Source organism: Trichechus manatus, unplaced genomic scaffold (assembly GCF_000243295.1).
Source record: "Trichechus manatus latirostris isolate Lorelei unplaced genomic scaffold, TriManLat1.0 scaffold00008, whole genome shotgun sequence".
Classification (NCBI taxonomy): domain Eukaryota; kingdom Metazoa; phylum Chordata; class Mammalia; order Sirenia; family Trichechidae; genus Trichechus; species Trichechus manatus.
In genome coordinates this window covers 17,954,643-17,967,325 of record NW_004443944.1, presented here as the reverse complement: position 1 = coordinate 17,967,325, position 12,683 = coordinate 17,954,643, and the positions used below count along the sequence as shown (strand labels likewise).

General features: G+C 40.7%; 1 protein-coding gene across 7 annotated transcripts in view; it reads right to left on the bottom strand.

Annotated features, from left to right (window-relative positions):
• The window catches only part of NCOA5 (nuclear receptor coactivator 5), a 31,163-nt gene that overhangs the window by 4,937 nt on the left and 13,543 nt on the right, over nt 1-12,683 (bottom strand). For 6 of the 7 annotated variants that reach the window (XM_004370286.3, XM_023743207.1, XM_023743208.1 and 3 more), the window contains 3 exons: nt 3,754-4,089; nt 2,717-2,853; nt 1,603-1,729 (listed from right to left, as the gene is read on the bottom strand). In XM_004370286.3, the coding sequence (XP_004370343.1) occupies nt 1,603-1,729; nt 2,717-2,853; nt 3,754-4,089 (600 nt within the window). Of the gene's footprint in view, nt 1-1,602; nt 1,730-2,716; nt 2,854-3,753; nt 11,360-12,683 lie in introns of those variants that run through there. The other variant, XM_023743212.1, reaches the window with a different exon arrangement.

Here is a 12,683-nt window from a genome sequence, read left to right as displayed (position 1 = left end):
AGCATGCCACTAAATAGGCTGCAAAAAGGATACTTGTTTATAGCATGAGAGCTGAACCAAGAAGGCAGAGCATCTCCTGGTTTGAACTCAGCTGGGAACATGTGCGCCAAGCAAAGTTAAATTTTCACCACTCTGCACATGTCTACGACCACAGAAGTGCCCAAGTATTGATTCTGGGGTTACAAATAAATGTTAGCGAGCAGGTGAATTCACAAATATGGAATCTATGAATAATGAGGATTGACTGTATTTTCTTCACATAGCACTCATTTTTGTCATCTGCCCAAGGAGGGTATAAGCTACACAACAGGAAGGGGCTATATGTCTGCTCACCATTAGAGCCCCAGTTCCTAGCATCTGCTATACATTTAGTTACTCTTAAAAAAATCTGCTGAATGACTGAACATGTAACATGATTATTGTAAGGATTAAAAATAATTTATGTAAAGCACCTAGTATGGGGTAGTTACTAAGTAGGTGCTCAGAAAATGATAGCTATTATCACTTGTTAAACAGACGCTATCTACAGTTAAAGGAGCATCTATCTCTGAACAAGGCGGCTCAGGGCCTGTGAACTGCCTGTTGCTTGGTGTCTCAACACCTACTTCCCTAGTCACTCCCTTGAAATTAGCTCTTTGACCCCAAACTGCTAGAAAACATATGAAGTTATTTGCTAACCACCTGGGGAAACAGAATATAGCTAATGCCAAGCCTGAAAGCTACTATATCCTCTCTGCTTCTCTGCTCTGCCTCTTGGAGGAGAGAAATGTAAAACAGGGCGAGCAAAATGGTGCTGTGAACTCTGGCTTGACTAACATGGTCACCTAACAGTTCTGCAAGGCCATGGCACTTCACCAGGAAGACTATCTTGGCTGACAAATAGAGAGACATGTGCCTCCCAAATTACCAGGATTTGGGCTCATCCCATGAAGAGGGTACCTACTGCTTTGCCTGACCAGCATCCATTCCCTCTTCATTTTGCAGTTGGAAAGGCACCCCTCTCCTACTCAGTCCACATAGTTCTACAGGGCTGATCCTACCTTTAGGTCTAGGATGGGCATATGACTTAGGCCTGGCCAATCAGAGCATTCCAGCAACCCTGGCCAAAGTGACTGGTTTAGGAATGGGAAAGTGAGCTAGAGAAACAATTGTTCAATGAGAAACAATCCTAGGACTTTTGGAGGAAACACTGGGAAAGAGAAGCTCTCTTTCTACTGGGTCTGCCAGGCTAAGAAGATACATGTCTGGGGGCCAGTGCCATTCCGCCTTTTTAAGTAGAAAGCCTGCCTGGGAATGAAGGCAACACTGAGGAAAGCAGCATTGAGAGACCAACACAGAGACAAAGTCTTGAAGGCATACTTTCAGACCCTGAATCTGGCCATGCCTAGACTTTCTGTTACACAAATCCCAAATTTCCCTTTTGGGCTTAAGCCAGTTTTAACTGGATGTTCTGTCACCCACAGCTAAAAGAACTCTGGCTAATGTAGCAGCACGGCAGTGCCAGAATACATAGCCCAAGTTCAGTGGGTAGAGCCAAGAGGGAGCCTGAATTTCTCTTCTGATTTTTCTCTTCCTGGGGAGAAATATCCAAAGGGTTCTTACTTAGTCTGCTTGTTGACCACAATCACAGAACAATCGACAGGCCTCTCAGCATCAAAGCGTCTCTGGATTTCATCAAAATATTGACGATAAAGCTCTTCCCTACGCCGTTCCTCACGTTTCAAACGCTCTGCAAGATACCACCAGGAGAAACTGAAATAAGGACCGTACGCTTCTACAAAAACAAGCCACAGGCCTTATTTTAAATCCCGAACTACTTTTAGGCAAGGGTCATAATACATATATTCTCTTTGAATTAATCCTCTAGTGTAACACCTAAAAATATCCAGCATTAATTTTTTACTATTGTAAATTTCTCAAAATTGAGTGACTGGGTTAAAGGGCATAGTTATTGTAATGCTTCTGATACATATGCCTAACTGCCCTCTAGAAAGGCTGTACAAATTTATACCTCCAGAGGTGGATCTTCTAGTGTCTGCTTCTCTATACCTGAAATTAACACTGGGTATAATCATTCTTTTTAATTTTTCCCAATTTGATAGGTAAAAAAATGGTATTTCATTATGATTCTAATTTGCATTTTTTGGGGACAGCTATTTAAGACTTTGATAGGTGCCTGTAGTTTACTGACTTTTTTTTTTTTTTTAAAAAATATCAGGTACCAAATATTTACAACAAATTAAAATGAGGTTCTGAAACATCTCGACTTGATCGGGTATGAAATGATTTAAAAACCTTTAAAGGTGTATTGAGAGTAACAAGCTTTTAACATGTTTGTCTTTACCTTTAGGCAAAAAGTATAAAAAAGACTTATGCTGTATAGAATATGAATAATTCTAGTTATCCAGTCAATGAGGAAAAAAATCAAGTTAAAGCCTACATCACCAATTTTTTGTTCTCTTCTTACTGCTGGAATTTCATACTTATTTCTTCTTGTTGGATGACTAAACCAGATGATGGTATTCATTTGCATTTAAAAAGTATTTTCAAGCTGAATGTTCTCTACACACTTATAGGCTGTTTGAATTCTTCTTTTTGTGAACTGCCTGGCCAAGTCATTAGTTCTTTTTCAGTCAGGGTGTTAGTTGTTAGTTTCCTTTTCCTTTTGTAAACTGTTCTACCAGTAATAGGAAGAGACTGGTTTCTGCTACTTTACCTTTTGTACGAGACTGACTTTCTGGGCCTGGAGGGCCTCGCCCATCATAGCTATCTCTGTAACGGTCAAAGTAAGAGTCACTCTTCCTCCTGCAATAATCATCCACGCGCAGGTATCGGTCGTAAGAGCCTTCTCTCCTGAAAAGTTAAGGAAATTTGCACAAAGTTAAAACTCTGTCCTTTCCTCAAAAAAATCAGATACAAAGAATTCTTCAACATCTGGTCCCCTCTGAGGGAGTAAGCATAGCAAGACATGGGACTTTAGGTTCAGACAAACGAGGCTTGCATCTGGGATTCACTGCTCATCAGCTCTGTGGCTGCAGCTGAGTTACCCTGTGTCACAAAACCACTGGGGGGATAAACAGAAATGATGTACCTAAAACAGTTAGCATAATCTCTAGCACACAGTAAATGCAAAATAACTAGTAGTAATTACTGATATTAGTTTTGAGAAGCAATTCCCACCATACCCCTTCCCTGGGCTTCTGCACTGCCAGTGCAATTCGCACTCTATCTCTTTCCATTTGCACAATGTTGCCTTTCATAGGTCACAGAGAGACCTAGACTCATTCACTAAGCCCGATTCACCAGTCTTTCACACATTCAGCAAATATTTACTGAGCAGCACCTACCACTTTTGATAAAACACCGGAAATATAAGGCTGATAGTCACTGCCCTTACAGAACCCCCCTTTTTTTTATTGCGGTGAAAATATACATAGCGAAACATACACCATCAACAATGTCCCCATGTACAATTCAGTGACAGTGACTACATTCTTCAAGTTGTGCACCCATTCTACTATTCTTTTCCAAATCATTCCACCACCATTAACATAAACTCAATGCTACCTAAGCAAAAACTCTCCCTTTCCCCTTCCTTCTCACTCCTGGTAACACTATTAATTTTTGGTTTCTATATACTTGCTTACTTCATGTAAGAGATCGTAACAGTATTTGTCCTTCTGTGACTTATTTCACTCAGCATAAAAAAGGCTCTTAAAAAAAATAAAAAAAGCAGAATGGCTGTGTATGTACCTGTACATGGGATCTCGGGAGTCTCTCATGTCTCTGTATCTGTCGTACACAGGGTCCCGGTGATCTCGAAAATCCCTAGAGTCTCTTAGATCACGGAAGTCTCTAAAATCCCGCATGTCTCGGGCATCACGCATACTTCTGCTGTCTCGGTGCTCCCGCATGTCTCTGCTGTCCCGGTGGTCTCGCATGTCTCTGCTGTCCCGGGGGTCCCGCATGTCTCGGGTGTCCCGGGCATCCCGGCCATTTCTGCCATCCCTGGGCTCTCTCCTTGGACTTCCTCGAATTGGGGAGCGATCATGCCTCGAATCTCGACTGTCTCCAAAGCCATATGGATCCCTGTAGGAAGGAGTGAGAAGATGCTAAGACAAAGGGATGGAAGGTAGCCAACTCTTCAGCTCTTAAAGGAGGAAGTTCCCACCCGCCAAGCATTTTTTTTTCTCCAAAGCACGGCAGTCAAACAGTGAGAACATGACTAAAGCTTTAAGGACAGTCACCCATCTGGTCAGCAGATAAAGGCTACTAGGTTCTAGAATCTCAAGATTAGGATGGACATCAAAGAAAGAATGCATGACCAAAGTCAAAGGTTTTGACTGAGGCAACTGCGTTCATCAGGCTTCAGGGGATAATTCAGCATTCCTTACGCAAGAAAAACTATCATCTCAAACTCAACAGGTTTTTAAAGTGAAAGTGTCTAAAACCCATCTTCTCCCCACACTTGTTTAAAAGATTTAAAAAGGAAGGGGATGTTGGAGAGCGCAGTAAGGGGCAAGACTCAAAGAAAAAAGAATAAATGGTACAATCCCATACAAAGTAATGGTGATCAAAGGAGTTGTCCTTGAAGTACAGAAAACTCCACTTACAATATCTGCAGATCAATCAAATTAAGGGGGAAGAAAGGGAAAGTACAATACAATACACACATATAGTAAAGAATTAAGAACAATCAGTTTCTCTGTCTTCTCAACATAGCTATTGAATCTCTCAATCTGAGGGTTTATATAGAAACTTGGCTTCTTTTTGCCCAAGTTTTTTTTGTTTTTTTTAAACAGTGTTTGAAGTCATAGATATGCCTGGACTGCTCTGACTCAATGCTCTTCATGAGATATTCCACCCCACTGGAAACTCACCCCCAAAATATATAAAATTAAACTTCTTCCTCCAACTCAATCAGTCCTGTTTCTGACTTTACTTCTGCCAAAAATCATCTTGGCAAGTTACCAATTGTTTAAGCTCTTGAAAGTTAACTTTGATTTCTTCCTCTCCTTATCCCCATAGTAACTTAAGCCCTGCTCATTTTTTGTTTCATTCCCACTGGATTCAGAAGTCCAATCTAAGCCCTTATTTCTACGCTGGTACTATCACAAGAGTTTCCAAAAACAAAACAAAAACCAATCTTCCATATTTCAATTTGTTCGACACATAAATATCAGATTAACCATCCTAACATGCCAACTTCCACCTGTTGCCAATTGCACTTGTCTGTCGGGCCTCTGGGCACCCCTCTCCAACAAGTCTGGTCCCTTTTCAAATGCTATCTCCCCATAATACACTTCATGCACAGCCACCACACACCTGTCAGTGGAGGCTCCACACTAAGACAAACTAGGAAGAAATGCCTGGTGATCTACTTTCAAAAATCAGCCAACAAAAACCCTATGGACCAAAACGATCCAACCTGCAGCAGATCATGGGGATGGCGCAGGACCGGGCAGCATTTCATTGTTATATACTGCATCACCTTGAGTTGAAGGTTGACTTGATGGCAGCTAACATTTCTCGATACAATCCCCTCACAGTTCTACTTAAGCTGTTCTTATGAGTAAACTCATAGAACATATTTATCGCAGTATTTTTTTTTATATGGTTTCTTTCCTGTACTAATCTATCAGCTAATTCTCACAGGCAACTTCATGTTCCATGTCTTCCAAGAAGCCTTTCCTAACCTTCCTAGTAATCGCTGGTCTCTCCTCCAGTTCAACTCTTAGAGCACTTAATATTTCCATTATTCATCTTGATCCTAGCATAAAGGCTACACTGGTGATTACTTTAAAAAAAAAAAAAAGCAACATTTTTTACTGTTGCAGAAAGCATACACAGCAACACATCAACAATTTCTACATGTACAATTCAGTGACATTCTTCAAGCTGTGCAACCATTCTCACCCTTTTCTGAATTGTTCCTTCATTAACATGAGCTCACTGCCCCCAAGCTTCCTACTGCTGTTGTCAATTTGATCCCATATAATTCTTTAATAAAAAAGCACAATGCTCAAAGTAGATATTTCTTTACTAAGGTACTTACTTTTTTATGACGTTTTGTTTGACCCACTTTAAGAATTACCTCCTCCATAAAACGTGCCCTGAACTCTTGATCTTCCCCAACAAATATGCTCCTCCTCCAGTCCGCTTCCTTTCCATCTCAGTAAACAGCAAATCCACCTACTTAATCGCTGAAGCCCGGAAACTGGGAGTCATTCCTCCCTTAAAGCTTCATCCACGCTTGCAATCACATTTCCAAATTGTTTATAATTCTTTCTCTAAAATTGGTATCAATTCTGCCCACTTTTCTTTATCACCATTGGTATTACTGAAGGCCAACCCATCATCACCTCTTACGAAAAACAAAGCAAGTCTTCTAAAGTAGTCTCCCCTATTCTGCTCGTCTCTAATCTTTTTCCAAAAAGATCATTCTAGAGTGATCTTTTAAAAACATAAAACCTTTCACTGGTTTCCCACAGTATTTAGAATAAACCCAAAATCTCTACCAAGGTCACTAAGGTCTTGCATGATCTTGGCTCCTGTTCTGTTACTCTCATCTCACCCTTTCCATGGCCCACCACTCTGCCATACTGGCCTTTCAGTTATAACTAGCCAAGGTCTTTCCCAATCCCTCTACTTGAGCAGCACACTCATTTTCTAGGTCTCAGCATAAGTATCCCTTACTCAGATTATCTCCTGGATTCTGTTAAAAAATTCACTCTTTACCCCTAAATTCTGGCCACATTCTCTTACAGCAATTCTATTACTGCACTTATCATGCTTCTGTTAATTATTTGTTTACACGGCTTCCCTACCAAACAATAGGCTCTCTTGGTTTCGTATCCCTGGGACACAGCATGGAGTTCAGTAAATATTTAATGAACTGAATTATTAAACTCAACTGTAAGCTTCTCAAGAGCAGGCATCATGTTTTGTTTATACTTCTTTCATCTACCGTGATCTCACACACTAGGCATTCATTCTGATGCCATTAGCTTGGTAGATAACCTGCATTTATTTCACTTATCTACACAGGCACAGCAAAAACAATTTAAATGCCAATCTTGCCTCTATGAAAAGTCCTGGTCATACATTTTAAGGCTCACTAGCATTCCTGATTTGTGGGAGCCAATATTTGGGAGACCAGGGAATTTAAATGATAGCTAACATTATTTTTATTAGCATAAAATGCAGACTAACCAAGATTCTTTAACTTTTCCTATTATGTCATATAATCCTAACACATGTAACATCTGCTGTAGTGTATGTAGACAAACACTCAGGATTCAAAGGAAGGGACAATTACAAAGTATTTTTGGATTATTAAAGATCAGTGGATAAACCTGCCTTTGGGAGCAGTTAGTAGTAGTCAGAGATGGAATCAGATTTCGTGTTCTTGGCAATCAGGGTTGAGAGTGATCACCGGCCTGACAGACCAGAGACCACACACAAAGTCTCGGGCTGGTAGAAATGGGAGCGGGGAAGCAGATAATACCATGTCAGAGCATGTTATTCACAGCCTTAGAGAAATTATAAATGCCATGTTTGGTTTTCATTCTTTTGAATCCACTGAAAAACTTTACTTACCTGTCAGAGTCTATCCTTTGAGGTTGACTACAGTCATCCCTTGAGGTTGACTATAACCCTAAATTCCCAAAATCTGGGTTCACACTTCTAGTTTGAGACTGGTAAGTCCTCCCCTTCCCTGAAAGAACCCAAAGTCCATGTGTAACACAAAACTACCCCCAATTGCCTTCTGGGTAAAAATGTAGAAGAGGTGATATTCACAAGGGAGAAAAGAACCAAAGGAGTAGTGGAAGTAGGGACAGAGAAGATAACTATCTAAAATGAAAAGGCAAGGCTTTTTTCCTTTCTCCTAAAGATGAACAGTATGGCAGACTGCTGCTCATCTGGAGACAAAAACAAAACAAAAAACCTTTTAGGGTCACTTTTAAGACCCAAACAAAGAATTCCCCAGAACAAAAGGGCTCCTGCTGCTGGCCCCAACATCTTTCTCAAAACAAAAACACAGCTAACAAAAGAGTAGTACACTGTGTAGGGCTCAGAGTGCCACAAGGACAAAGCATAAGAGGCTTGACCTCAGGTAACAAGGGGGTTAGAAACAGGTTTCTGGATCATAATAATCATCCCATGACACCAGAGGTGTTTTACTAAAGGAGACCAGATGCGGTAATACCCTTAGGTACCAGGTCACTAGAGGCTAAAAAGAAACTGAATAGTTAAATAAATTGCAGCACTCAAGTCCACAAACTGAAAGCAAATGCAACTAAAACTCTGCTGTAAATTCCTCAGCTATTCAGCAGGAGGGAAACTAAGATAAATGTTCTTTGCCTTGAGAGAAATACAGTCACATCACCTGGAAACATTTGAGATATACAGGGAGATGGGTCAGGGGAAAAACCATAGCCCGGATGGCAAATGACGTGCTTTCAGTAGAACTGCTTCTCTTCCTGGGGATAAAAGGGGGTGTGTAGATCACTAGGCATTTGTGAGCCTACAGAGTAAAACTGGTAAGACGATCATCTTGGAGGATCTTGATGGACTTTAAGCTTCTCTTTGACTAGAGACTGAAATTTCACATCCAGGATGGTGTTCTCTGGCCTTGGCTGTACAGGTCAGGGAGAAAGGCCCTTTCTTTTTCTTTCTCTTCTGCAGAGGTCTTTCTTCCTTTCTATTCACCAGAGTAATTTCCTTGCGAGGGCTAACCTTTTTCGCCTCTGAAAAAAATCCTTCACCAGCTCCTCAAACTTCTGTCATAGAGTCTGTCCATAATCTGAATAGCTGGCTGCTATGTGATGTTGATCCCTGACTATGACTCCATGCTACCATCAGAAACAGAGACAGAATTTTGCCATTAGAAGCAGGTACGACATGGGTGCAATGAGATATCACCTTCACAGATCCAAATTTTGATAAGTGCTCGTGCTTCTCCCTGGGAGGCATGCTGATGATTTTCTCAAGCACAAATGTGACCTTCCTGTTGGTAGAGGTGGTACTTGCTAAGAACTGATGACTCTTCTTCAAGTGCTAATGCAGAGGTGATCACAGCCTGGAATCTTTGTGAGGCCCACCTAGAGCTAGGGCTGTCTCATATCCAAGGAGTAAGCAGTTATCAACGGAATTAAGGCTCTGTGGATTATAAGTAGAAATCATCTCAATCCATATAGGAAACTTGTCTACAGCCAGGTTATTTCTGATAAGCCAATCCTCAATGACTTTCACCAAAGAGGCTCCATGCCTAATACTCTTCACAAATATATGGGGAACACCCTTTGCAGAGCTTTTCATGTAGATACATTCATTCTACTTTGTTCTTCTTTAGGTCATATGGAAAGGTTTAGGAAATAGTGTCTCAGTACTTGGAGACCATGTCTTTGTAGGTATATGCTCCAATACCTGGACTGCAAAGGTGTTAAGCTAAAGATGGAAAGTGAGAACAATCTGAGGTACAACCAGAATCATGATGCACTCTTTGAAGACGGTAAGGACTAATGCATAGCAGCAATACTAGACAACTGGCATGGTAATAATGCAGTGTGTTCAGTGGAGTCCAAATGAAGTGGCTCAGGGTTAAATGAAAGAATTCAGGCTGAAATCTGATCCAGAGCGGGGATCCCTGATGCAGAGTTCTGTGCTTAGCTGGGCCAATATTGTCTGAATTACACACTGACAGTGGAGTCATTAGGGAGACACATTACTGAACAGAGAGCAAAGCCAGCAGAAATATGGCTTACAGACTTCTGAAGAGGTGAAAATCCTGTGAAAACTCAAAAAGATATGCAGGTGTTTTGACATTCAAGGGTAAAGTCCAGCAAAACAAGGTGCTACACAGGTTTCGCCAGCATGCTTAAAAACAATTTTCTTATTAAAAGTAGACACCACTGAAGACATAAAGGTACAACCTAAGGGAAATTATTTGCTATAGGTACAGTGTTTTTTTCTTGTGAACAATGCAATTCATACGCTGGGCACATCAAATTATTATGGCTGCCAAATGAGGGCAGTTTGGTTGTTAACATATTGGTACATTCGGAATTAGCTCAAGGCTTTGAATGGAAACATGCACCCAAACTGAGAGTGATACTCAATGTTCACCCTCAGAAAAATGAGCAGTCTCTTCCAGAGTAACCATCTTGCCTACTTACTGTATTTTATTCTAGCACTATTGGTACATCTTAAGAGATAATGCATGATCAGGACTATGATGAAAATGTTAGTGTTCTACTTTGAATACAATGTTCAATTTGTCTTGCTTTAGGGGCTTCTTTTTTTTTAAAGGTAAAACAACTGGGACTCTGGTCAGATTTTATAAAATGTGAACATCCCTCTTCCCTGATGCAAATGAGCACAACTATTTGGAAGTTCGTCATGTTAAATAATATGCTGAGGAACCCAGTTAGGGACATACCACCAAAGGGAAGACTGACTCTTAATGGAATCTGAATTAGCCTCACTGTTCCTCCTGTTTATTGTAAGTAAAGCAGGAAGCCACTGCTCTACCCACAACTCCAAACAACCTCATTTTAGAATTTATTTCTGAGGAAGGTACCATTTTAAATGGTATATAAAGGTGACTTGCATATTTGTCTATCTTCATATTCCTCCTTATCTGGTAAGGAGGAATAGCTCATTTTAAAAGGTCCTCTCCAATGCTGTTCGTATATGTTTGTTTTTCCTACTTATTAAAAAAAAAAAAAAAGAAATAAAAAGCATAAAGCTGTTTCTTCCCTTACAGATGAAATTAATGGAGTTGTATTTCAGGTTGGGATGAAATTAATCTTGTAAATTTAACACCTTGGCAACGGCTATACTGGATTCCAAGCAGGGAAGCTGGTTATTTCCCCAACACTGCCAATGTTTGTTGAATATCTGCAATTAATTAGAAATGTTAAAAGTATTTGGATAAGTATCATTAATAGGATGATATAAAGTATCCTTCTCAATCCATTACACCAACAGGAGATACTCTATTCTGCAATGTGCCCAGTTTATTTGCCTGCAGAAACACCGACATTACCCAGAGATCACAAGCATCGTGGGAGCAAGAAAGGAGAAGGATTTTACTGGCTTAGTGTCTTTATAGTTACAAACTCTACACTCTTTCTGGTAAGCCACCTAGTTCAGAAACCTACAGAGCACACCTTAGAGCACCTTGGAAACTGGACACGCACCGTATCTCCTTTCACGCCATCTGGTCATCACAGTTTCCAATGGGAGCCCTGTATTTCTTTCTTTCTTTTTTTGTCGCAGAAGAATATTTAATGACATAGAAATAATATGTATATTGATAATAAAAAGCAGGGTTCATTTTAAGAGAAAAATGGTGCATGTATATATATTTTTCCCAACTTTTTTTTTATTGTGCTTTAGATGACGGTTTACAGAGCAAATCAGTTTCTCATTAAACAATTAATACACATATTGTTTTGTGACATTGGTTTTTGCCAACCCCACATGTCAACACTCTCCTCTTCTTGACCTTGGGTTCCCCGTTACCAGCTTTCCTGTCCCCCCCTGCCTTCTAGTCTTTGCCCTGGGCTGGTGTGCCCACTTAGTCTCCTTTTGTTTTATGGGCTTGTCTAATCTTTGGCTCAAGGGTGAACCTCAGGAGTGACTTCAGTACTGAGTTAAAAGGATGTCTCAGGGCCATACTCTCATGGTTTCTCCAGTCTCTGTCAGACTAGTAGGGAGCCCCATATTTCTGACTACTAGGTACAAACTTTTAGTCACCTGTATTCCATGTTTATTGGGGCAATGGGGAGCAACACAGATGGTACTGCCCAACATGTACAGCATGGTTATATGACCTAACAGAAGCAGACATGACATGGAAATGTTGAAGTTCTGCAGGATTCATTTACGTTCTTCAGGACACATACACACACTAAACATGGCATTTACCTGAAGCTGTAGGCATTCCTTACAGTGTTAGAGGGAACAAATGAAATATCGATGTATCTGCCCTCTTCTGCAGTGTAACCAATGGATGACCAGGGCATCCATCTGACAGTGGCAGTGTGGCTGTAGCTATGGTATCAGACTCAACTCCTCTGCACAGGCACAGTGGACAAAGAATCCAACTGAAATCAGCATTACTTGCCCCTAGGGTCTGCTTGAATGCTGCGGAGTACACATGTGTTACCTACTCCTGGTAGCTACAGCAGACCCATTCTTCATATCTAAGTAGGGGCATATACACCGCACATACAACAGCTATTCTTTCTTATAAGTAGGTAACAAAGTATAGGTGTTTCTGTCCAAAAGTGGGACAGCTGTATGCTACATGTAAGTGCTCAGTTAGCTGGGTGTCCCAGGAAGGTAACAGTACAGACCAGGATTCACTGTATGCAGCAATATTCAGTTCACTATAGTGGTATATAGTTTATTGTAGAAAACTGGCATTTTTACTTAGGGGCAAAGGCAAAACCCATACGAGTACCTACTTGGGCACTGAAAAAGACACGAGATATGAAATATATCTGTCTGTAATACATACAAAACTGCACACACTGCAGCCACTTGTGTTCTGTCAGGGGCCAGTTTGGATACAATATACTCATCTTTGATGTAAATGGCAACATTAATAATAAAGCTCTTCTTTGTGAGAAGGGGCCAACTTAATGCATGTCTTGAGGGTCCACAGGACTATC